This window comes from Ciona intestinalis, chromosome 1 (assembly GCF_000224145.3).
Source record: "Ciona intestinalis chromosome 1, KH, whole genome shotgun sequence".
NCBI classification, from domain to species: domain Eukaryota; kingdom Metazoa; phylum Chordata; class Ascidiacea; order Phlebobranchia; family Cionidae; genus Ciona; species Ciona intestinalis.
In genome coordinates, this window is record NC_020166.2 from 7,695,991 (window position 1) to 7,719,643 (window position 23,653).

General features: G+C 34.4%; 2 protein-coding genes across 4 annotated transcripts in view; one reads left to right on the plus strand and one right to left on the minus strand.

Annotated features, from left to right (window-relative positions):
- Positions 1 to 11,720, minus strand: part of LOC100178117 (bromodomain adjacent to zinc finger domain protein 2B) — a 22,264-nt gene extending 10,544 nt beyond the window's left edge. Inside the window, exons 1-26 of one of the 3 annotated variants that reach the window (XM_018812945.2) lie at positions 11,498 to 11,720; positions 11,038 to 11,223; positions 10,506 to 10,718; positions 10,026 to 10,186; positions 9,699 to 9,746; positions 9,356 to 9,478; positions 8,955 to 9,095; positions 8,578 to 8,794; positions 7,681 to 8,423; positions 7,171 to 7,249; positions 6,703 to 6,776; positions 6,061 to 6,156; positions 5,576 to 5,683; positions 5,270 to 5,379; positions 4,653 to 4,774; positions 4,170 to 4,288; positions 3,911 to 3,973; positions 3,744 to 3,788; positions 3,413 to 3,541; positions 3,145 to 3,250; positions 2,688 to 2,801; positions 2,272 to 2,414; positions 1,784 to 1,891; positions 1,405 to 1,589; positions 870 to 1,005; positions 545 to 622 (exon numbers count right to left, since the gene is read on the minus strand). In XM_018812945.2, coding sequence (XP_018668490.1) covers positions 545 to 622; positions 870 to 1,005; positions 1,405 to 1,589; positions 1,784 to 1,891; positions 2,272 to 2,414; positions 2,688 to 2,801; positions 3,145 to 3,250; positions 3,413 to 3,541; positions 3,744 to 3,788; positions 3,911 to 3,973; positions 4,170 to 4,288; positions 4,653 to 4,774; positions 5,270 to 5,379; positions 5,576 to 5,683; positions 6,061 to 6,156; positions 6,703 to 6,776; positions 7,171 to 7,249; positions 7,681 to 8,423; positions 8,578 to 8,794; positions 8,955 to 9,095; positions 9,356 to 9,478; positions 9,699 to 9,746; positions 10,026 to 10,186; positions 10,506 to 10,718; positions 11,038 to 11,223; positions 11,498 to 11,630 — 3,780 coding nt within the window. In that variant the 5' untranslated portion in view covers positions 11,631 to 11,720. Of the gene's footprint in view, positions 1 to 544; positions 623 to 869; positions 1,006 to 1,404; positions 1,590 to 1,783; positions 1,892 to 2,271; positions 2,415 to 2,687; positions 2,802 to 3,144; positions 3,251 to 3,412; positions 3,542 to 3,743; positions 3,789 to 3,910; positions 3,974 to 4,169; positions 4,289 to 4,652; positions 4,775 to 5,269; positions 5,380 to 5,575; positions 5,684 to 6,060; positions 6,157 to 6,702; positions 6,777 to 7,170; positions 7,250 to 7,680; positions 8,424 to 8,577; positions 8,795 to 8,954; positions 9,096 to 9,355; positions 9,479 to 9,698; positions 9,750 to 10,025; positions 10,187 to 10,505; positions 10,719 to 11,037; positions 11,224 to 11,497 lie in introns of all 3 variants that reach the window. The other 2 variants (XM_018812944.2, XM_018812947.2) reach the window with 2 other exon arrangements.
- A 4,789-nt stretch (positions 11,721 to 16,509) lies between these two features.
- On the plus strand, positions 16,510 to 23,504 carry LOC100176610 (uncharacterized aarF domain-containing protein kinase 1-like). The gene is made up of 10 exons (XM_026834598.1): positions 16,510 to 16,817; positions 17,371 to 17,547; positions 18,107 to 18,309; positions 18,930 to 19,077; positions 19,653 to 19,777; positions 20,200 to 20,412; positions 21,031 to 21,189; positions 22,165 to 22,306; positions 22,721 to 22,918; positions 23,178 to 23,504. The coding sequence occupies exons 1-10, from the start codon at positions 16,584 to 16,586 to the stop codon at positions 23,286 to 23,288; spliced, it is 1,710 nt and encodes a 569-aa protein (XP_026690399.1). The 5' UTR covers positions 16,510 to 16,583; the 3' UTR covers positions 23,289 to 23,504.
- Positions 23,505 to 23,653: the final 149 nt, after the last annotated feature.

Here is a 23,653-nt window from a genome sequence, read left to right on the forward strand (position 1 = left end):
TACAGGCGGGCGCACTAACCACTTGGCCACGGCGCCTTTTAAATGCTAGTTAGCAGAAAGTATCAAAATCAGTTTAAATAATTATATTGCACTGTTATATGCAACTGCATAAGGTATGTGGAAGTTACATTACCCATTTTTTTGCTTACTAATACAACAAATCAGTAGAGAATTGCATACTAATTTGTAACATTATAATGTTGTGTAGTGCATATAGACGCCACATTTGTCAAATAATACTTTAAAAATATAGTGGGGTGGGGGGGAGTCAGGACATATTTAGCACATAATATTTAAATATGCTGATCGCGTTTTAAACAATTAACATCGGTCTATGGTTGCTATGAAGATACGGTTTTGTAATCCAATGCTCTTTGTTTACTACCAAATAGGATGAGAAAATAGAATAAAAATGTGTCTCATCTTTCCCCACCCTAATATATATGATATTGTTAGTTATTATTTCATTCATTATTGTACCTTAAAAAAAACAAACAAATGTTGTGTAATTTAAACATTTTAGATCCTATATTTAACATTGTACCTTTGTTAGTTCCTTCATTTTTCTTTGAATAGCTGTATCACTGCGACATGTTGGTTTTGATTCGGTGCCATCAGGATTCTGGAAGAAAACTTACTTTAAAAAAAACATAGGGTTCATTGGGTAGGCACATCTTATTTGCTATATACCATGGTTGATGACAATGTGTATAAATAATTAAAGGTTACAGCAAATACATGAAATTTAGATGTATTGATTATGGTACATTATTTGACAGTAAAACACATTATTGTAGTAAAACACAATGATTCAAGTACCAATGTTTCTCAGAATAAAATTGGAAAGTTGTTTAAATTTAAATACAAACCGAGTCATTGTCTCCTTTAACAGAATCTCTTTCGTCGTCATCTTTTTCAGTGTTTCCAACTTTAATTTTCAATCGTTGTTTCATCGGAGAATTAGTTGAGGTATCACTGCCATCATTAGCATGCTCAATCCTTGCTCTGTGAAGTGAATGAGATAAATGAATTATGCCTTAATCAGTTGTTAAAGAGACATTTAAGGTGCCTGTACGCAGTATCCGGAATTCTGGATACTGTGTACAGTCACCTATACTCCAACCATTCAGTGAAATTTTAAAAGGACAAAATATTACAAGGTAACACATGGAACACCAGTACATAAATGCAGGTTTACATCTGAAAAAAAATTTACACACCCCCAAAAATATTGCGGGGTTACACCTGGAAAATCAGTATATATAATATGGCAAGGTAACACCCGAAAAAAGATACCGCATTGTTACAGCTGGAACATCAATACAACTAAGTTAAACCAGTGTAATATCTGACTAAATATAAAGTTTGTCGAACAACAGAAATCCCATTACAAGTTCTACTTACTGTCGTATTTTTCCCTCCACAATCCACTTGTCTCGTCGTAACGTTGCAAGATTTTCAAGATGTTTCTCAATCTCAGCACACACTGGTCGACTACAAACCAGCTCGTTCACAAGATAAGCCAAAATTTCCGCCTTCTGCTCCGCTTTTAATGCAAGGAATGGTACTGTGTCCAAAATTTTCGAGGTCTGCAGGTTATTATAATAAAGTTATAATTAACGTGTTTTTTTACCTGTATTTAAGTAACCTATAAACAAAACTCTTTCTATAAGAATTTAACTATTTAGATGTAAGGTTTTTTGATAATAATTGATTGTTCATTGTTTGTTTATAGACAATTATAATTTTGTATTTTTACATATAATTCATATTTAATTCACACCTCGCATTTAAAGCCTTTTCTTGCCCAGATAAAAAGTCGGAGAATTTCAGAATAATTTCCTTTGCTGACATCGACGTCTGTAACTTTCATTCCAGTCATACAATGAAGCTGAATAAAATAATTGTTACGTCAAAAGATCATTTATGTAACCTTCATATGATATTCAATATTTCAGTTGTTAAAGTTAACATAACGCAAGTTTGCCTTGATGTTAAAATACTAGATATCTTTGCTATCAGCAAGCACTTTATTATTTATACATATTTTTACACACAGTTTCATATACATGTTGTTACATTCCATACAGATAAAAAAACTGCTATTCTGCAATATATATATTATTTATTGGTCCATGATAACCTAAAATCCAAATATACCGGTTAAAATGATTCTTGCCCAAAAAAACAATAGCAGGCATTACATGTATGTTTACATATAATCATTTAACAAAATATCCTATTTATTTTCAAAGCATTACAATGCCTTACCCATGGGCCTGGGGCTGGCACCCCTGGATCGCATAAACATTGATGTAACAATGCCATTGTCAGCTGTACCAGTGACCCTGTATGTTCCGGATCATTAAGCAAACTTCGTTGTAGCTGTTCAAACGTTGGGATGACAGATTCGTCTGAAAATATATAAACATCATATACATATTTCAAACAGACAATGAGAGTTGAGACAAGACGGACGACTTGTTATATATATATCATACAGTAAGCCATATTTTCCATAGACTGTCTACACAATGTTGAGTTGTTTACTTACTCCAATAAGCTTTATTCTCTTACCACTCTATTCTATAACCTGTTTTAACATACTTTCTACACAAAATCTTAGTTTTCCAATTAATACAAAAACACCTATTCTCACCACACACAGTAGTGTAACAGTAACCTACCAATCAAGATAGCATCTTTGAAAGTATGTAAGAACTCCAACACCATCAACACATCTGCTGTGGCTTTCCCATCCAGTTGACTCCACCGTTTTGTGTCTTTCTCCTTCAAAGTCCCTGTTTTTTAATCAAATTCAAATGTAAGTTTTTTATTGTCATTACTGTCATACATGTTTATAAACTCCCTGTAAAAATATGTCAAAAAATAAAACAAGGCTTCAAAGCAATTAACATCATGCAGTGTGATGTCATAGTAATAAAACTTACTAGTTTTTTATATTAACCAATGTAACGGTATAGATTAGTTTATTATATTTTCCCTTTTTGTTACACCAAAAGGTGGATACAAAATACGCCTATTCTAAAAATGGGTAAATAAATTCACATACCAAAACATTTTAAAAACACGTTTTATTCAAATATCTCTGTTCACCATCGAAACTATTTATTTTATGTTTACCTTGTAATGGTTGTAATATGGGCAAAGGCTTGTTATTCTTGAGACACATATCCTCCACTGGCCTCTTCAGCTCCTTCGCCAATTTATTTGCAAGCCTTCTTTGTTCCTGCAGCAGCAGACAAAAAATGGGGTAATAAAAACATTTGTATGTTAGGGTAAAATATTAAAAAATATTAGTTTACAATATTAAATAGTATTAAACAAAAAATAGCAACGAAAAAAACATTTTCAAAAGGTTTAACAAAAAAAAACTAATAAAAGGACATACCATCCGTTTTTCCCGAATGTAAATCTTTTCATTTCTCATTTCCTCCCTCCTTCGATCCCTCTCTTCTAATCTTCTCTTGGAATCCAAAGCTTTGAGAAAAATCAGATGCTGTTTTCGCTGCTCTCTCTCCTGAGTATGACATCATAATGAGTATTAAATAAATTATTTACACTGACCCAATAAAGGCGGAGAAAAGAAAAAAAATATTCGCAGTAGCCACAGTAAACTTACTTCATATATACACATATTTTGACAATTTGTAAATCATTTATGTATTGACTACTATAGGGCAAAAAGCAGGTAGTTTCAAGGTTTAAACATTAAAACTCACTTGTTGTTTAAAAAGCAATGCCTGTTGTCTTTGAATTTCTCGTTCCTACAGAAAAACAATATTTTTTCAAACTTAAAAAAAATTCAAAAGTAAACACTACCAAACTACTTCTACTATGCATGACAAACTATCACTACCGTTTATGACTAAAGAAAAATAGAAAAAACCTTGGCTTTCTGTAGAGCCTCTTGGTATTTAAGTTGGCGATTAGCTTCTTGTTTTTGTTTCTCCTTAAAAAAAGAACCAAGTGTAATGCTAGAATTATGTAAGTAACTCACACCTATAGTAAAAAATGTTTTTGTTGCACTTAACAATAACAAACAGTAGATATTTTTTTAATAGAGGCACAAATTAAAACACATGAATAACAAACAAAATTACCAAAACACAAGTTTTACAACGTGTATGTTATAAATTAAGGTGTACCTCCAGTAACTGTCGTTCCCGTATTTCACGCTCAATTCTTTGTTGATCAAGCTTCTGGTGTCTTTCTTGTTGTCTAAGAAGTTTGTTCTGAATTTTTTCTTGCTGATCCTTCAACTCTGCTGCAATTTAAAAAAAAACTTGTCATACTTTACACTAACGGTAAATTTATACTACACTAGAAGGGTGAGGTCCCACAGCGTGCCATGCCACAAGATATTGTCCATTACTAACAAAAAAAACTATATAAATTAAAAAGGTAAAAAAAACACAATAAAACACACAATGCATATAACAAAAACCTGGATTGTTAATAATATATGGCCTCTATACTTAACAATAGAAATAAAACACCCACACACCAGGATTGTTGTAGTGTTTAAAGGAAAAGAATCACTAAAGAACTGGTATATCTAGTATTTAATAAGAAAGCATCACTAAATATTTTAGTAATTTTCACAGAAATGTTTGATAATACAAACATACCAGCTTGTTTAAGAGCACGGTCTTCCGCTTCTTTGCACAATCTTTCCTCGATTGATCGTTTCACGGATTCTGTTCGATTGGGAAGCAATGAACCGCGACTTGACTTTGCTTTTCTTCTTTCTCTATTTATGATGTAACAGTATAACTTGTTAGTGGGTATTAGTGAAATAGTAGATTTAGGAAGTTTATAATTGCTTTTAAAATTTCTTTGTACATTACTATAGCTGTTGCGCATTATTTATAAAAACCAAAAAAAATCCAATGGAAACACACATTCTGTGCATGCTACATAAACCCCTACAATCTAGTTTTAATAACTAACCAGCATTATTTACAAAAAATACATATCTTACTTTAAAAACAGTGAGTATTTTGTTGATGTAAAAATCTTAACCTTGATGTAAAACTCCAAGTTTTAGGCACAGATGTTTTACACTCTACATAAACCCCCACAATCTATCTTTAATAACTAACAAGCACTTTTTACAAAATGTTAATATTAAATCTGTGATGGCTTTAGTCAATGACAGCACATTGTATGTGATCATCAAGACAGCAATAAAAACATCAATAATCCGGGAATTAAGAGATCAAAAAATGCTGTTATTAACACTCACTTGGCCACTTCAAATATTCTACTCAAGGTGTTTGATGAGGTCTTGTTCACATTATTTGTGTCCAACATCGCAATTCGGCTTTCAATCTCAGATCCACTGATTCTTGACCACTATTTAACATATGGGTGTTTTTGTTAATCAATAAATTGAATAATAAACACAACGAAAATTAGGTTTTGGGTCATGATATACAGTAATATATTTAAAACTATTTAAACAAAATACTAATTGTTATAAAAAAATGCAGGACATAGTTCCATGAATAATTAGTAGAAAGGCTACTTCAGTTTCCACAGATATACTTACATGTCTTGTGCTTCTATCTTTCTGTTCATAATAAGTTCCAATTCGAAGTTTTGGATTAAAAGAAAAGTTATTTATTGATAAACCATGACCTCCAGTTTCTTCCAAGTACTGTTTAAAAATTAACAGTTTTAAATTTTATGTTTAAATTACATACAACTGGAAAAACAACAATTCAAATGTAAGTACAGTACAAAATCATTCAAATTGTGACTTTTTGGGGGATTAAACCTGTGATTTTTCTTGTCAGAACCTGTGATTTTGCTTGTTACTTGTTTCAGACATGCGATTTCAATAGTTTAACACAATGGATAATGAATAATTTTAAATGAATAACCTCATTGACTCATGTGTTTATATTCTGTAAGAAACATTTACACTCTGTAAACTATTAATGTAGTTTTCACTTCTCTTCATTGTTTAAATAATATGATCTTCGCTGCCTTGTTTCGAAGAGATATATAAAAATATGTTATGTGTTATAGTACCTTGGACACGTCTGCCAAACATCTAAGCTTCTTAGTTTCTTGATTTACATAAACAACATCTCCTTGCCATTCAGATCCGGAATATTTGATACGAATCTAAAAGAGCATGATATTTAAACAATAATTTTATTTCGAGATATTTAAAACATATTTTATTTACCAGATATTTTTACAAATTTTTTTAAAGAGATTTTTATAATCATTTTTTTTACAGACATTCTTTCAAATATTTTATCTTTTTTTTTGGAAAATGGTTTTATCCATATTAAGCATAATAAATCAATAAATGGAGAAAAACGCTACAACTCTCAAAGTTTTGAACAAAATGTAACAACAGAATAAAATAAGGCGTTGCAGACATGATTTTAAACTTTAGCTATGTGACTTTTGAAGTATAATTGACAACCATTAGCTGATTTCATAGAGTATTTGTGTATTTTTACATTAAGAAACTAATGGTGCAATTTAAATCAACATTGCCTTTAAAAACATTAGCTACACAAAAAAACACTCATAATAATCATATTGGTTTAACTTTAAACAGTGAACAACTGGTGACACATATTTGAAATATTGGTGAATCAGACAATATAAATATTGAACTAGTGATAGAGTTGATGATTCAGAGATCAAACGACTTACTTCACGTTTCCATCCTTCGTTTATTGGTTTGTTAAAATCGTCATCAACAGAATGTTTTCTTAACTTATCAAAATCTAGAAACACCACAACCAAAAGTGTTAAATTATTGTGGTAACGTTTTTAATGAAAAAAGTACCAAAATCAGAGTAAGTAACTTATTTCAAATTAGAACCTACAACAGATTTCTCTGTAATGACTTATCATTATATTTTTACAACAACGATGTTAAATTATTGTGGTGACGGTTTAATGTCTTATTTTCTTACTTTACTTATATAATTTAAAATGGTATTATATCCTGAGATCAGTCATACTAATTATTTCCAACTGACATCCATGTCTATGGTTACAGGTTTACATTTACCCAGTATAACTTAATTTAAATCATGTTAATACTTTACATATGCAGCATTATTTAATAATGACATTGTATGATATACAGGAAAAATACATTGTGTTACAAATTACCTGCGTCTCTCAAACTTTCATGGTTATTCATACTTTTAGACGAGCCTGGATTATTTTCTGCAGGATTTTCGATATGCATCTGCATGAACAATGAAAATTACAGTTTAAGTTTAATTGAGGAATAATTATAGTTTTATAATGTTATGTGTTTGTGCTACATTGAGGCATACCCCAATTATGGGTTTGAGTGATTTTTAACAATAAGCAAGAACACCAAATTACTAAGTATGATACTTGAAGCAATCAGCTAATCGTATCACAATCTGTGTAGAAACAGCTTTACGAATTACACATTAACTCAGTAATTAAGAACAAAATGATGAAAGGGAATTGTTGGGAAGTTATAATATACTGGCAACTTAAGTGTGATCATGGAAACCATGCTCATAAATTGAACCAATAATTGACATGACATTAAACCAAAAATTGACTACCCAAAAGAGCCTAAACGTATGATTAAATTGTACTAAATAGTCCACATTAATAGAAAATAAAACAAAATCAACAAACCTTATTAGAAGAATGATTCTGTGTTGATTTTGATCCATTTTGTCCTAACATTTTCAGCTCCATTTGCAGATTCATTTGGTGAACCTGAAGTCTGTGCATTTCAGCTGCTACAGTGGCAGTAAGCATGTCATTTATTTTATTCAAGTCTCCCCCTTGACCACCACTGAGTAATTTTTTAAATGATTCCTCTGTAATATCTCGACTCACATTTTCTCCGTTTTTGGAGTCTGGCTTAAATGAAGCCATGAGCTGCATTGCAGCGAGAAGCTCTTTGTTCTTCACATCGGGATGATCAACTATTTTGCTTGAAGTTTCTGGTTCTGCATCTGAAACCTTGAACTTTTCTGGTTTCTTTATTTCTTTTCGAACCGATAGATCGAAAGCAGAAGTATCACCCTTTTCAGTTTTAACTTTCGCAGATACCGTTTTCTCAGCTTTCAGCAAACTGAGCTGATCTTCATACAGTTTAAGAGGTTTTTCAGAAGAGCCAACATCTTTTGCTATGCCGGCAGCTGAGTTTACATCAAAATTCATTGATGCCATTGGGTTTGACTGCTTTCTTCGATGTTGAGATATTTCTTTTGTTTCATCAGCATAAGCATTGTTTGCTAATGGATCTAAATTCATGTTTAACTTTGATATTGGGGTGAGAGTATTTTCTTGGGGCTTTGGTATACTGGTTTCAGGTGGATTCTGCATGCTATTGTATAAAGCTGCCAGAAATGCAGAACTATTTGGATCATCTGAAAAAATTGTCGTTTTAATTTAAATAGTCATTAAAAATTATATAAATTACATACATATATATATATACATACAATTCCCAGGTAGTTCACAGGTACACATAGCATTAGACCTACATATAATATGAAACATAATTTAAATTTTTGTACTCACTTGGATTTGAATTTCCAGGTGTATGATTTCTATGTTTTGAGGAGTCACCAGTTGGGGTGTCTCTCGATCTTCGCTCGTTACTTTGACTGCTCGGTCTAACACTTGGTGGTGATAGAGATGTGATAGACAGGGGAGGAGTGTAGTTACGGTTGGATGACTGCGGCCGTTGATTTGTGGATTTCCGGTTTTCAGAACTTGGAACGGTGGGAAGTGGTAACTAAAATAAACAACATAGAGAATTGCATAAAGATGCAGCTTTGGATTTAAAAAAAATCATACTTCATAACTACTACTTATTTTGGCAACTAGGTATGACATATCTATTACAAAAAAAAAGAAAATAACAAATATGAAACACACATCTCAAAAGATGATACCTGTCCGAGTGACATCAACATTTCCAAAGTTGGAAGTTGTTGACTAGATGTGCCTGGTTGAGAGTTCCCCCTGTTTGGCGACACCAGTTGTTCATATATTGATCTAGATAACTGTTGTTGTATCTTCTCAGATTGGGAAGACTGCGAAAAACAAATTATTTTTTAATTGAATATTGTCATTTAAGTTTCCTCTGAAATTAGTTTAATGTTGAGGTCAAATGTACAAAAATTTGGTCAAATAAATTTTCCATTTTTTAAAAATATTTTTCTTTATTCTCATCCCATAACCTTAGTCTGACAAATCTAAAAAAGTGCTGTTAATTGTTAAAACACAATCAGGAAATATTAAGACGCTAACGGTATCCTATTCTTACCCCACAGTAATATAGCTTATAACTTACTTTGCCAGGCAGATTAGTGGGATTTTTCAACGCTTGTAACGCAGCTTGTATTTGATCTTGCTGTTGTTGTAGTTGAAGTTGTTGAAGAAGAAATTGCTGCTCAAATTGTCGCATTAACTCCGCCTGTACATGAAGTGACCAGTTAGCATATAAGGTTATAACTAAATAAAGAGGACAAGTTTAAAGTCATTTTATTTATATATAACCTTAAGCAGACTGTATTTAATTAAATTTAACACCTGCGAAGGTCATCTCTGGCCTAAATTGAAGGCCAGAGCACCGTGCCAAAGAAAAAAATCATTAAAACCTAAAACATTTTCTAATTAAAGTAATGTTTTATTACCTGCATTATTTGCTCTGTTTGCACTCTTTTTTGTTCCAATGCTTCATGCTGCTGTTAATATAATGGAAATTAAACTTAGCAGAAATGCAGAACAAGTTCATCCCAATACAAATGTACACAATAAAGATAAACACTGGGTAGAATCTTTATATCTTTATTTTTGCTATATGCTGGTATTCACAACTCACAATAAACAGAGGGAAGGTGCCAAACACTAGTGTTTAGTGTGGTGGGGTGTATTAACAAATAGGGCATGTTCGTTGCATTTGCCAATCTCCTTTTAAAATGAATCTAACATCATTATTTGCAAACACAACAAAAACTTACATTTGAAATAACCTTAGAAACTGAATCTGAAGATGAAGTCTGATTTGGTTGATATTTTTGTCGTTTTGATCTCGAAGGGGTCGAAACAGATGGAGAAATACCACTGGGTGTCATACGTGAGCTGGATGCTGTGCTGCTCGGACGAGAACCTCCAGATTTTCCTGAAATAAAAAGCAGGAATTATTTTACAGAATGCTCCATGTAACCAATTTCCTGTTTTAACTTCAATTAAGTTAATTACAGAAGAGTACTGAAAAGTAGTAAGCAACTTATATTAAATTACAAACTTACCATTTATCTATTTATTGGTTTATTATTATATTTTTGCACTATTGATGTTTTTACAACATGTACTTTTTGTCTGAAATAATCTGGGCGCAGATTTTTTTCTAAATCACAAAAGGAAAACAAAATTTTTATTCCGGTAAACTAGCGAAAATTCTGGTGAAAAATCATTTTTATACTGATGAACTAGCATACCTTGTTGCGGAGAACGGCTTGGGTAGTTTTTTGATCCCATATTGGAATCCCATGACTCTCCCCTACTTTTCTGGGGCGGGACACCAGTTGGGTTAAAGCTTGGGTTCAGAAAAGGATTTCCTCCAGACATTTGAGGCATCCCTGGGACAGCAGTGCCTCCCATCGCAGCAAACAATTGGGCTTGTTGCATCATGGCCAACCATTCAGCTCCACCTAATATATGACAAACATAAATATAGTATTGTGGGGTACGATGGGATAATGTTAGCACACGAATCCCATATTTTCTAAATCTTTTTGGAAGAATTAACAACACTATTTTATGTTGTGGTGCTATTGTTATATAATTCTGTGAATATTCATTGTCGTATATGCAATTCTACTTTCAACAATTTAAAAAATAAAACTTTATTGAATATATCTATAATCCATTTATCATGATTCAAAATTATAAAAAATCATTGGTACATCATTAATAGACACTTAATTATTTGAATACTAAAATTACCCATGAAAAATAGTATATACACACCTGGAGCTGCCATGTTTCCTCCCATCAGACCTGGGGGAATCCCTCCTGGTGGTATCCCTCCCATAGATCCAAATGCCTGCAAGGCAATGGTGGGATCAACCATGGGTATTCCCCCTGCAGCAGCAACTTGCAAGTTGAACATTTGTTGAGGATCCATTATTCCGGGTTGGACAAAACCAGGGACAGCTGAAAGGATATTTTTTATTGTTATAGGAAACTGCAAAAAAAAACTTTAAAAGGAATGAAATGAGTAAATTAATTAACCTTCCCACTTTACATCTGAGCTAGCCAAACTGTAGGTCGTAACGAAATATAGGAGTCTCCGGTAGTATAACAATTTTATGCAGAGTACCGCTTATACTATTAACAGTGAAAACTTGTGGAAATTTTTATAGAGTGTAAAGGGGATTTCACGCAAAAAAAATTTGGGAAATCCTGATTCACATGATATTTAAGTCACCTGCAAGTAGAGAAGGGTCCATGTAGCCTGGTGGAATTCCCATTTGGGAAGCCAATGCCATTTGCTGTTGCAAATGTAAAGGGAGATCCAGTGGTTCATTTTTAGTTTTGCTGGTACTTTTACGTGGTTCCATCAATTCTGTTCTTCTTTAGTCTGATTAGGAATTTAAATGTTGCTATTCATTTACTGTTGTAACATAGTTTTCAGGAACTACAGCAATCCTAGAAACAAGGAAAAGTATAAAATGAGGAATTAAACTACAAATTAAACTCGCCGCTAGACGGTGTCCCTGAGCTTAAGAACGCGCACGTTCAGTACGAACGTTCACGTTCTAATTACAACACAGTCACGCGTCATACTTAAAAGTTATTTGCCGACTAATTAAACCTGTCATCTCTATCAAAATTATCTATGGGAAACATAAATCAAAACATTAATTTAGATCTGGAAAGTTTTCTCTTTAAGTGACACATGTGATAAAATCTCGATCGGCTAAAAAAGTTTACACTTTAAAAAATGTTTGTTTTGAATTAACGCCGCGGGTTAATGTAGAACTGCAAGCGTCTGGAAGCTTCCACAGTTATAGGTAGTCGTAAATTTCCACTAAGAGAGTACATAGTATAAAACAACGTGTTTCGTCTGGCATTGGTCAAGCCTGAGGGCTTTTGACTAAGGACATCAATAGGGAGCTATTAAACAACAACTGCGTTGTCGGATAGCACTGCAGATGAGACGATGGCGAAATTTTTCACGGTGTGTGATCGTGAGACAGCAAGAGAAAGGCCAGTGGTTCCTTGCGCGTAATGGGCGGGGGAAGGACTTGTGCGAGCGAAAGAATAACAATTGCGCTGAGAAATTAACCGCTTCGACGCGAGAAATAGACCAGGCCGCCTAATGCGCAGTACATCTATGAAACAATGCGTAGCATGGAGCTACATTCGCTCGGTATTAAGGTCACTGAATCTAAATGCGGGATTGTGTTCCAAATCAACGCAGGGCGGGATATTTCCTTTCTATAATAGTCTTGTTATGGGTTAATTTTAAACGACACGTAATTGTAAGCAAATTGTTGGGGACAGGTTAATGAAAACAACGGCAATAAAACGGGACAAATAACGGCGTAAGATAACCACACTATTCTACACCCCCCACAATGTCTGTAATGTTCACGCACGACTAATAGGTGATGTAAATCAACGTACTATTGCAACACTATGTATGGATGTATATTAGGGTGGGGAATACGAGACACTTTTAGCAAATAATATCTAAATATCCTGGTTCCGTTTTAAACAATTAACAACGGTCTATAGAAGAAGTTGTGAGGATACGGTTTTATATTTCTTTGAACGTTCTTTGTATACTACCAAACTCGAAGAGAAAATAAAATAAAAAGGTGTCCAATCTTCACCACCCTGATAGTATACGGTTTGACATGGCGTAAGCTTGATTGTGTTTTACTTATTACTGACTTAACGTGGATCGATCTTAGCTGATTGGCTTCTGCTAGCGTTTTGCAAACTATGTAGTTTTCCACACGGGAAACCCGATTGGTTTCGCTACAATTGCTCGAGATTGCCTGCGTGATTAGTTAGTACACAGCATTTCTTTATGCAACGCGGAAATGACGAAGTGCGATTACTGTGTCGGTTTAAGTGGCGTGAGGGAACGAATGCCGAGCTGTATAGCTGGGCAACTGCTTATTTGTTCGGACCTTGGATCATGCCACACATTAACCATTTACAATTTAACTTTACGCACACTAGTGAATATCCGAACACCACACGACGTTGAACGGTTGTGTAAGCATCCTGCAGGGAAGCTAGTATATAAACCACATATAGGAAGCTAATCACGTATAGGTCTGCGTGTACAGAGCGAATATTCGACTCGAGATCAATACGAGCAAGTTACAGCGCAACAACGCGTCATATACATGACAGCCCAACAGCGCATTGTGGGAGTGTGTATGAGCATTCATGTTTTCGCGGTGGAAAGCAAAGCGAAAGTCGTACACGGATACTTTAAAACATGTTAGAATTGAAATGCGTTATACCGCAGTTAGATATCCAGTTTGTATTTAACTACGCTGCGCTTATTTAAACAAATAGGTATGGGCGTTTTAAAATATGGGAGTTTGACCGGGAAACGGTAGTATGAGGCTATAAACGTTTTTCTGAAAATAAAATACTATGGTGCGGTTGATTTAAGCAGAATACGAAGACTTGGGTACATACATTGTGATACACAAACGCGCAATTTGTCAAGTACTAAAAACTGGGCGAATTCCCGTTTAATTTCGGACAGAGATATCGGTATGTCCCAAATCGAACTAAATTTAGCACTTTCGGTTATCGCCGTGGTGGGAAACTACAGTGTTAGTTCTTTCTACCCCTCTGTTTGTAAACTAGCTGCTGTACTGTCTTAATTTTCACTGCTATCTGTTTCCCCTTCCTCTGTGACTTCATGTCATCAAATATGACCCAAATCGGTTGAACCTTGCTGCGGTTTACCTGCGCTAACTTCGGTAGCATTATATCAGAGCGCTAGCTACAGTGCGGGACTGGTGACGCCCAAGTAGCAGTTCGCATCTGGCAGAGAAACGTAGCGGCAGTTGTCTCATGGCAGTAATGGCCGACCACGGGGCAAACACGACCGAACGTGATAAAATAGACGCAGCAATAACTATCATTAAACAAGGAGCCGGGCGGCTCTCTCGAAAGCTCGCGCGGCGTGGACAAAGAAATCCTGCGACTTAAGCGGGCCGTGATACAAGCGGGCTGCCTGGTCGTTCCCGTTTCTTGGACAGTAGTAGAACAAGGTATATACGCTGGGCTTTGATACTGAATTTGCGGCTAATCTACCTGTTGAACTATTGACCTGGAAGCTACGTTTTCTGCCGGAACTAACCGGGGGTTCGGGGCTGAATACGGGGCTGGGGGTTGGCTTGCTGGCTCGAGGTAGAACAGTGATATCTACACGCTGTGATGGCGAGGGGCGCTCAGAGAAAGAGAGCGTTAACAGCACCAAAAATAATCGAGCGTTACGACGAGACAGAAATGAGTAGTAAGTATGTAGTAGTCGTGCGACGTATGGTGCACGTGTTGCGCGTGTGGTGGATAACAAATAAAAGCGCGAGTGTGCGGTAGTCGTGGGGTGTGCCGTTCTGTCGGTGTGTGTTTGGCAATGCGAGAGCCTGTGACTATTTAGGAAAAACAGAAACAAAGAGAGGGAAGGCGCAGCTGGTTTGCTAAACTTAAAGCCGCCAGACTCGCACTCTTAAGAGAAAGAGAGAAACTAAGTTTAGGAGCAGGGGATCAATTAAAGAGGCACATACTCGGGTCGGTAAGCAAGTACCGCTTGCCAAAGATACGCGTATTACAGGACGGCACAAACACAGACTCAGTACATCGGAAAGGGATGTCGCCGTTTTACTTATTCAGCTCGTGTGGTGACGGTAGAGCAGTCAGGCATTATGGCTTCGCAACTGCCTGTAAAATCGATAGCTTTTGGGGTTATTCAACGGTGAGGTAATAGCGTATCAGGCGAAGCGCCACTTAGAACGACCGAAAGGGAAAGAAAACAAGACAGATGGCACTATGTTGCAGTCGAGCCTCGTGATTTGGTCGTGATAGCGAAAGGTCTGTGTAAATCGAAACTGCGGCCAGTTCGTGACAAGGCGGAGAGAAATATGATCTTCTGCTTCACGGGCAGAGGTAATTTCCACAAAGGGCAAGTTGCATTCGAAATGTGAAGGCTTTCCGGGCGTTCTATGGCCGGGAATTGTAAAATCACCACCGTACAAGAAACCCACCGCAAATTTATAAATAACTGCGACTTTATTTTGATTCTGCCGCACAGTATGTTTATTTTAGTTTCAAATCCGCTACTGTTGTTGTAGATATGTATCTTCGTTTGCTTTTGTAATAATTGTTATAACTTTTGAAAGATAAACACTGGAAATTACTGGATTTGTTTTGTTAGTTTATATTTAGCATTGTAAGAATATCGCGTGTTGTAATTATTTGCATAATATTAGCATGTTTGTATATTTTACATACAGAGTATAAGCTAATACTTGTTATTGTTATTTACACGTACATGGTGATTGTAATTTGTATTAAAATACATTTATTCGACGACAGTTTCGAGTAACAGTCAAGTATGAAGGAATGTCAAGATACTGATTCGTGAAACGTTAAGTTTTACTCCTTATTTTACTTTCCCAAACCTATCTCTTAACTAAGTATTAGTGAAGTATATCAAATGTCCAAAAGTAATTTATCAGTGTTTCACAATTGACGTTACCGAGAAAGGGTAAGCGGACCCGTGAGAAATAGTTTTGCTGACTGAAATAGACAGAAATAGCATTTTAAATCGACAATGATAAACTGCGTATCTACTCCACGGTAATAACCGGTCGTGCCCCGTGTTCTGCCAAATTTGATGCAAAATTACCATCATCAAGCAGTGATAAATAAGTAGATTGTTTACCTACGCCACCTAGAGTTAAATATAACTTTTTGTAATAGTCGCATGGTGGCGACATAGATTCACAAACTAATCTGTAAATTTGGCAAGTTCTATGATGTTTACACTAAAATATGACACATTGACACGTGAGATTTTAATTACGCTGATACAGCATACAGCATCGAGCATAGTACGGTATTTTACGTTTTTTCGGCACTGGTAAAGAATTCGGCAAGAGTGAAGAATCTTTCGGTACATAGCAGAATAGGCTGGTGGAAAGTGTTATAGTTTGGTTGTTAGGGGTTGATGGTTAAGGGTTTAATGGTTATAAAGGTTAGTAGTTCGGAGTTAGGTGTTAATAGTTTAGTTAGGGCTTAGTGGTAAGCAAATAAGGTGGGGGTAGGATTCTTCACTAGCACCGTTTGGGGTTAGATGTTAGTGGCTAACTGGCTATATAGGTTATAGCGTTATTATAGTTACGTTTAGTAACCTATACCATCAACCTCTTCACTAGAACAGTTTTTTTTCTTTATAGGGCTACACCACGACTGGAACAGCGCCGTGTAATATTATGTACAGGTACTAGGGATGTCTAATAAAGGAAACGCTTAATATGAACAATTTGAGGAGAGCTGTTAAATTGGCTGGGGCAGCAACAGTTTTGGGAGTAAGTGCTGCCAGTGGTACAGTCTTACTGGATGCAGCTCATGTTTTAGATTTAACTGACAAGCCAGCAATACGAGCCGTAAGGACGGGCATTACAACTGTTTCGATTATCTGCGATTACAAGTTTTCTCTTTATGGTAAAGTAACGGACTCGCCGGAGTATGTCGCAGCGAAGTCACAGGTATAATTTATTTAAAAATCTTCCTCCACGTTATCTGCTAACCTCTCCGAGTCTTACATGCCCCCTTAGGACTGGGCGCAAACTGAACCCTTTCTAACTTATAATATCCACGAAACCCTAACTACCCCCCGAACCAGGGGCAAATTAAATTTCTGGGTACGCCCCTTTAAATTTCTGGATACGCCCCTACCTCTAACTACTGACCCATAACACTTTCCACCAGCTTGAAATCTCTAATGTACCGGAGGATTCTTCACCAGAGCCATTAATTTTGGTAATTGAATGTGTATTGTACACTCACATGAGCTTTTTAAATAAAAAAATATGACACCTCTGAAGAGTCCTCCGGTACTGTACAAATTAGACCGGTGAAAAGTGTTAGAGGTTGGTGGTCGGGGGTTTTTGGGGGTTAGTTAAGGTTTAGTGGTTGTAAGTGTTAGTGGTCACTAATTAGGGCTTAGTAGTTATAAGGGTTATTAGTTAGGGCTTAATGGTTAGCAGATACCAAAAGGAAAGCATAACAATTAGTCCAAAACGGTATGTTTTTTGCCAGGCACACACAAGAGCTGCAAGGAAACTGCTTGCACTTTGTTGGAGAAATCGTGGAACTTATGTTAAAGTGGGGCAACATCTTGGTGGAATGGACTATTTATTACCTGCTGAGTTTACGAAAGTATTAAAAGTTTTGCACAGTGATGCCCCCCAGAGTACTTTAGATGAAATACATGGGGTAGGTTGTATTATATGTTAAGTTATATTATTAATTATATGGTACGAAAAAAGAGGAAAATCTGAGTGTTTTGTTTAACCAAGTCTTCATAGGAACTTTCGTTTGGAACAATTAAATTTTGTTTTTAAATTGTTTTAAACATAAGTAGATATGAAGAAAAAAATAAATAAAAGTTTTGAATTTTGCTTCACAATTTCAGGAAGCTTATCTATGCTATTGTGACAAGCAGCAAGATTAGTTTAAAATAAACGTTTGGATTTATGTTTAAACATCACCTGTTACATCTGCATCATTTCCTATGTTATTTCTATTAATATTATCCTTCAAAAAATTGTACTAAAACTTAGGTTACTATGTGTATACGTTTACTTTCAAAGTTTTAAGTTAAATTCATTCATTCATTTAAGTAAAAAAGTAAAAACAACCACTAGTGCACTAATAATGTAATATGTTTATAAGTTAATTGTGTTAACACTTAACAGTTATACTCAAATTACACACGAGTTCACAATTTGGAAACCTAATTTAAATTTAACTTTTTTTCGTTATTGCAACATAGGTGTTAAAGAAAGACCTCAATATCGAAAATGTTGATGAAGTTTTTACTGATTTTTGTGAAAAACCTCTCGGTACAGCTTCTCTAGCCCAAGTATATAAAGCAAAACTAAAGAGCAATGGATCCACAGTTGCTGTTAAAGTACAACACCCAACTGTGCAGGATCTTGCTGATAAAGATATGGATATGATGGATTACGCGGCAACGTTAGTCAAATCCTTTAATAACTAATGTCATATTTTTGTATATACCTTTGCACCATTAAGTCAGCACATTTAAATGGACTTAACTTATAATAAAACATAAACTATGTTTTTGATAAACAAAAAATCACTAAAAATAAAAAAGGTTAGTTTTCATGTAGTTTATAGTTTGTCAAGTCATGAAAATTCTTTTTGTGAATTTGGCATTCTAAGATAGCATGTTTGCGCTATTACAGCATTGCATAAAGTATGTGTCTACGGATAAGTAGCATAATTACACTTTGGATGTGTAATCTTTATTACAAGAGGGCCAGGTATATATTACTGGGTGAACCCGTAGGCCCTAGGTTATTCAAATTAGTCATGTACCAATAATAATTTACTTTTATCTTTGATCTTATGATATTAAAATGGGGGTTATCTAACTTATCTCCTTGAAGAAATATATAGTTCGAACGCATAAAATTCTGTATAAAACTGCTATATAAAATTATTGCCTGAGTCTCTTAAGTTCAGTATATAATTAATAAATTCAGTAAAATGAAATATGCAGCTAACTACACGGGCCACAGATTGCGTATCCCTGATTTAAAACATTGCGTAAACATGGTTTCACTCTTCAGATGGGTTAAGAAGTTGTTTCCAGAGTTTGACTTAATGTGGTTAGTTGAAGAGACAAGAAAAAATCTTCCACTGGAGCTTGATTTCCTTGTGGAGGCAAGAAATTGCTCCAAAGCAACCAAGAACCTTAAATGTTTTGATTGGGTAAAGGTAATGTATTTTGTTTTGTTTTGCATTTTTGCTCGATTAATGTTTAAATTGTAAGGAAAAAAACTTGCGTATTATTAAATATCTCAAAAGGCTTTAACTCCCATTTTTCCTATATGCTCTGATTCAGATACTTATATTTATACCAACTGCTATCTGTTGTTTCATGATTCCTGTCATCACATTTTTTTTATGAATTCTTAAAACGGTAACTGCCTGTTAAACTTCTCACATGGTACTTCAGAACACAAAAAAGCATGAAACTTCTGACTATTAGATTCAGTGTGCTTTGGTAACTTATTTGACTGCTGTTTTTAACTTAAAAATAAAAGTGTAGCACTAGGCAATGTACATACTACTAGTACTTCACTTTGCCTAGTAAGCCTACAATCCAAATGCTTTTTTAAACATTCAGTTTTTCAACAGTTCAGTTTATGACTATTCTATTTTTGTAACTTATTTGCCTGCTGTTTTTCTCTTAAAAATAGAACTGTAGCAGACTAGACATACTACTACTACAATATACTGATAATTATTGTGAAATCAAATGCTTTTTTAAACATTAAGTTTTTCGACAGTTACCGAAACTGCATTGGGATTATTGCACCAAGCGTGTTATGGTGATGGAGTTCTTGGAAGGAGGACAAGTTAATAATTCAAATTATTTAGAGGGAAATAAAATTGATTTTAATCACGTTTCAAGGTTTGTACATAAAAATAGATGCAAATGAAATATTAATCTACTATTACTACAAAAAAATTATATCCTACAAAAAAGTTGATCTACTACTACAAAAAATTGATGCCAAAAATAGGTTACTTGCAATAAAAAAATGTATATCTGGCAAAAATAGGTTACTTGCGATATTTATTTAAAATAATGCTTTGTTTAACATAATTTACTACTCAAATTTTGACATTGAAATACAGGGCAAAAATTTTGTTTTAAGCACGAAACATAAATAGTTTACAAACCATTGCGCTGTGTGTATTTAACCAAAAACAAATTTATGCGCGAGATATTTCTGCTGTTTTTTATACCAACCATAAAAAAATAAACCAACATTTTAGATTTAAGCATTTCTAGCGATCAGACCAAGTTAAGTTTTTGTTTTATTCAACCAGACTTTTAGGTAAATTATTCAGCGAAATGATATTTGTGCACGGGTTTGTACACTGTGATCCACACCCTGGAAATATTCTTGTCCGCTGGTCTAATGATGAAACATCAAACTCCATTTTTAAAAGATGTGCTAAACTACTTGGCTTTTGTTCCCCTAAATTGGAAATTGTTCTTCTTGACCACGGGCTATACAGACAACTCTCAAAAAATTTCCGGTGAAAAATTGAGCTGTGAAAGTTTTTATTGATAGCTATATGTTTAATTATATCTATGTATGTTAGTATGTAAATGTAGATTTCTGATTTGTGTGTTCCAGCAATTTAAGATAACGTATGTCTTGTCTAATGATCCCAACATTTTTTGATACCAATGTGTTTAACTGCATATATGTATGTTAGTATGTAAATGTAGATTTCTGATTTGTTTGTTTCCCCAATTTAAGATAACGTATGTCTTGTCTAATTATCTCAACATTTATTGATACCAATGTGTTTAACTGTATATATGTATGTTAGTATGTAAATGTAGATTTCTGATTTGTTTGTTTCCCCAATTTAAGACAACGTATGTCTTGTCTAATGGTTCCAATATTTTATAGTCTGTTATCACCATCTTTTACAAATAGGCTACTAAATGTCTGTATTTTACTATTTTTTCCCCTAGTCCCAACCAAAACGTGACTTTTTAAGCCAACAAATTGTAACCACAGTGGTTTGTGCACCTGGAATAAATGACTTAGTTTGTATCTCAGATTAATCAACATACATAAAAACAGTAACTTGTACTTTTGTATTTATTTTGTATTGTTGTTAACATTGTTATATTATATGCAGCTTTCACTATGCAAGTTTATGGCAAGCAATTATCAACACGGACATGGCCGGCATAGAAACTCATGCGCGAGCGTGTGGAAGTGGTGACATGTATCCACTGCTCGCAACTATAGTAACAGGAAGGTCATGGCAAGTAGTTGGAAATGACGGAATCAAAAAGTAAGAACTTCTCCCCCTCCAAAAAAATATATATAGTAGTGTAAGGGAAAACAGGAAAAGTTTAGCACATAATATCAAAATATCCTGATCATGTTTTAAACAATTAACAACAATCTATGGGAGTCGTGAAGAAACGGTTTAAAAATAATTTTCTTTGTTTACTACTAAATGGGTAGAGAAAATAGAATGAAAATATTTCCTATCTTCCCCCACCCTGCTATATATAATATATATATATTTTTTGTCAAAAAACATTTTTTTTGTGAAAAGCCACAAAATAAATAATATACCTATTATAATAATATACCAGACTTGTGTAAGTGGTTCATATAATGGCCATATTATCCTTGTTTTTTACCATTAAGTCAATAAAACTTGCGCAATTACCTTTAATGGTAGTGCAGTTAATATTCTACAAAAGGTCACAAAATCCATTAGAAAAGTAAACTGGGTTTATGCCACGAGAAAAGTGTTTTTCCGTATATTAGGAACTTGGGGATCTCAAAGTTATGCCAGAGTTGTAGTTTCATTTTCCCTATGTCAGACTAAGGTAGTCATAAAAAAAAGTTTCAGACTGTTGGAAGTCTTTATCCAGTCACAGTAGTCTTTAACTGTTACTATATAGAAGTCTTTATCTAAAAAGCTTAATACTTTAATGTTAACAGCACACTATGCACAATTTACGTATATTTCCTATAACTGCCACATCACCACAATCAATAGAAATAGTATATACTACAACTACAACATAAAAATAATATAAAACACACACTGGTTGAGCCAAACATAGAGTATAATGACATAGAAAGTAGAACATACAACTTTATAACAAAAATAGAAACACTATAATAGAGCAGACTTTAACACAGAAGACCACCCAATTTGGGAATTTTTTTAAAAGGGGGCTCTAAAAAGATTCTTATTCTGGCTGGCCCTTAATGTGGTAATATTTTTGTCTTAAATAATGCATTTTAGCGTTGATTTTACGTTTGAGGAGGACAACGATATACGGGGAGCTGTCGGCCATTATTTGCCACATATTTCAAATGTGCTGGGAAATGTATCGAGCGAAATGTTGCTTGTGTTGAAAACTAATGACCATCTTCGGGGTCTTGAAGTAAGTTCGGACCTTACTACATTTTACCTTGTTTTTTTTATTCTTTATGGGTGAAGTCCTTGACTAGGACCTGGGTTTTAGGCCAGATTTGGCCCATTACCCCAACACCTGGTAAGCCTATTCAAGTTGTTGTACTGTGATCTGTTTTTGTTATTATGTTGGAAACTATTGAATGAATGTAACTTACTTTACCTAAAGTGGCTGGAAAACGTCTGCGTTATAACACAGTCGTGATAATATAGGTGTTCTGTTTTATTCACCTCGTGTCTGCTTATGAGATATATATGATATGTTACCATATATGTTACTTTGTGGATGATAATTTACAACTGTTTTTTTTTGTTTTGAAAATGGAAATTCTAGTTCTAAACAGTGGGAAAAATGTCTGTTACAAGTATTTATCATTTGTTGCAGTATACATACGGTGTACGAGGACATGCATCTGGTTTCCTAGATATGTCTAAGTGCTGTTTGCGTGCCTTGCGTGAGTTACAACATGAACGTATTGATACGAGATTCTCTGCTACAACCAAGTGGTTGAAATCTATGCAAAACAACGTTAACATTAACCTCAGTTTGCTGAAGATATTTGCTTATGAATGGTATTTGTGGGTAAGTGATGCGACAATAAATATAGTAGTGTGGGGTAAGACAGGACACCTTTATAAGATATCCTCAAAATAACCTGTTTTAACTAATACAAACGCTCTATAGGAGTCGTGAGGATAAGGTTTTATAATTCTTTGAATGTTCTTATATTATGTACAAAAGGTGTCTCGTCTTGCCCCGCTCTACAATATGTAAAAAGTACCATATTGTCAAAAAATCTATCTTAACAGGTATTAAAATGATATTTTGATTTTTGATTCAGGTTTTAGAAGTGACCGGTTATCAAAAACATATTACAAAAAGTTCATATGGTGCAAAGAAAACGAAGAAAAAAGCCGCAACAAGTGCTGCATTTGTTTTACAAGCAACTTAGTCAATTTCCTTTCCATAGTCCCATATTTATGTTGTATGTTATTTTTAAATTACAAAGTGATTTTACATTACGTGTTTGTGCACTGTAGCTATATGTACCAGTCTGGCACTTTTCCGTAATTATTTCAAATTCAGTGCTTTTTTTTATAAATGTTAAAAGTAAATAAAATCTAACACAGAGAACGAAGTCACACTGAAATAAATGGATGTCTCCTGGCTTTTTTTGTCGTGACCTACAAAAGTAAAGTACAAAAGTGTTACAGTTTACACTTACAGTTTGAGTTAAACATTTAGTAGGGTGGGGGAAGAAGAGACACCTTTTCATTTTATTGTGTCGTCCTATTTGGTATAATAATTATAAAACCG

Excerpts from the sequence above, each read along its gene's own strand:
- LOC100176610 (XM_026834598.1), top strand. The coding sequence starts at position 16,584 with ATGAACAATTTGAGGAGAGCTGTTAAATTGGCTGGGGCAGCAACAGTT. Across the intron at positions 19,078-19,652 it reads AATGTTTTGATTGGGTAAAG|TTACCGAAACTGCATTGGGA; the intron begins GTAATGTATTTT and ends GTTTTTCGACAG. Across the intron at positions 22,307-22,720 it reads ACCATCTTCGGGGTCTTGAA|TATACATACGGTGTACGAGG; the intron begins GTAAGTTCGGAC and ends CATTTGTTGCAG.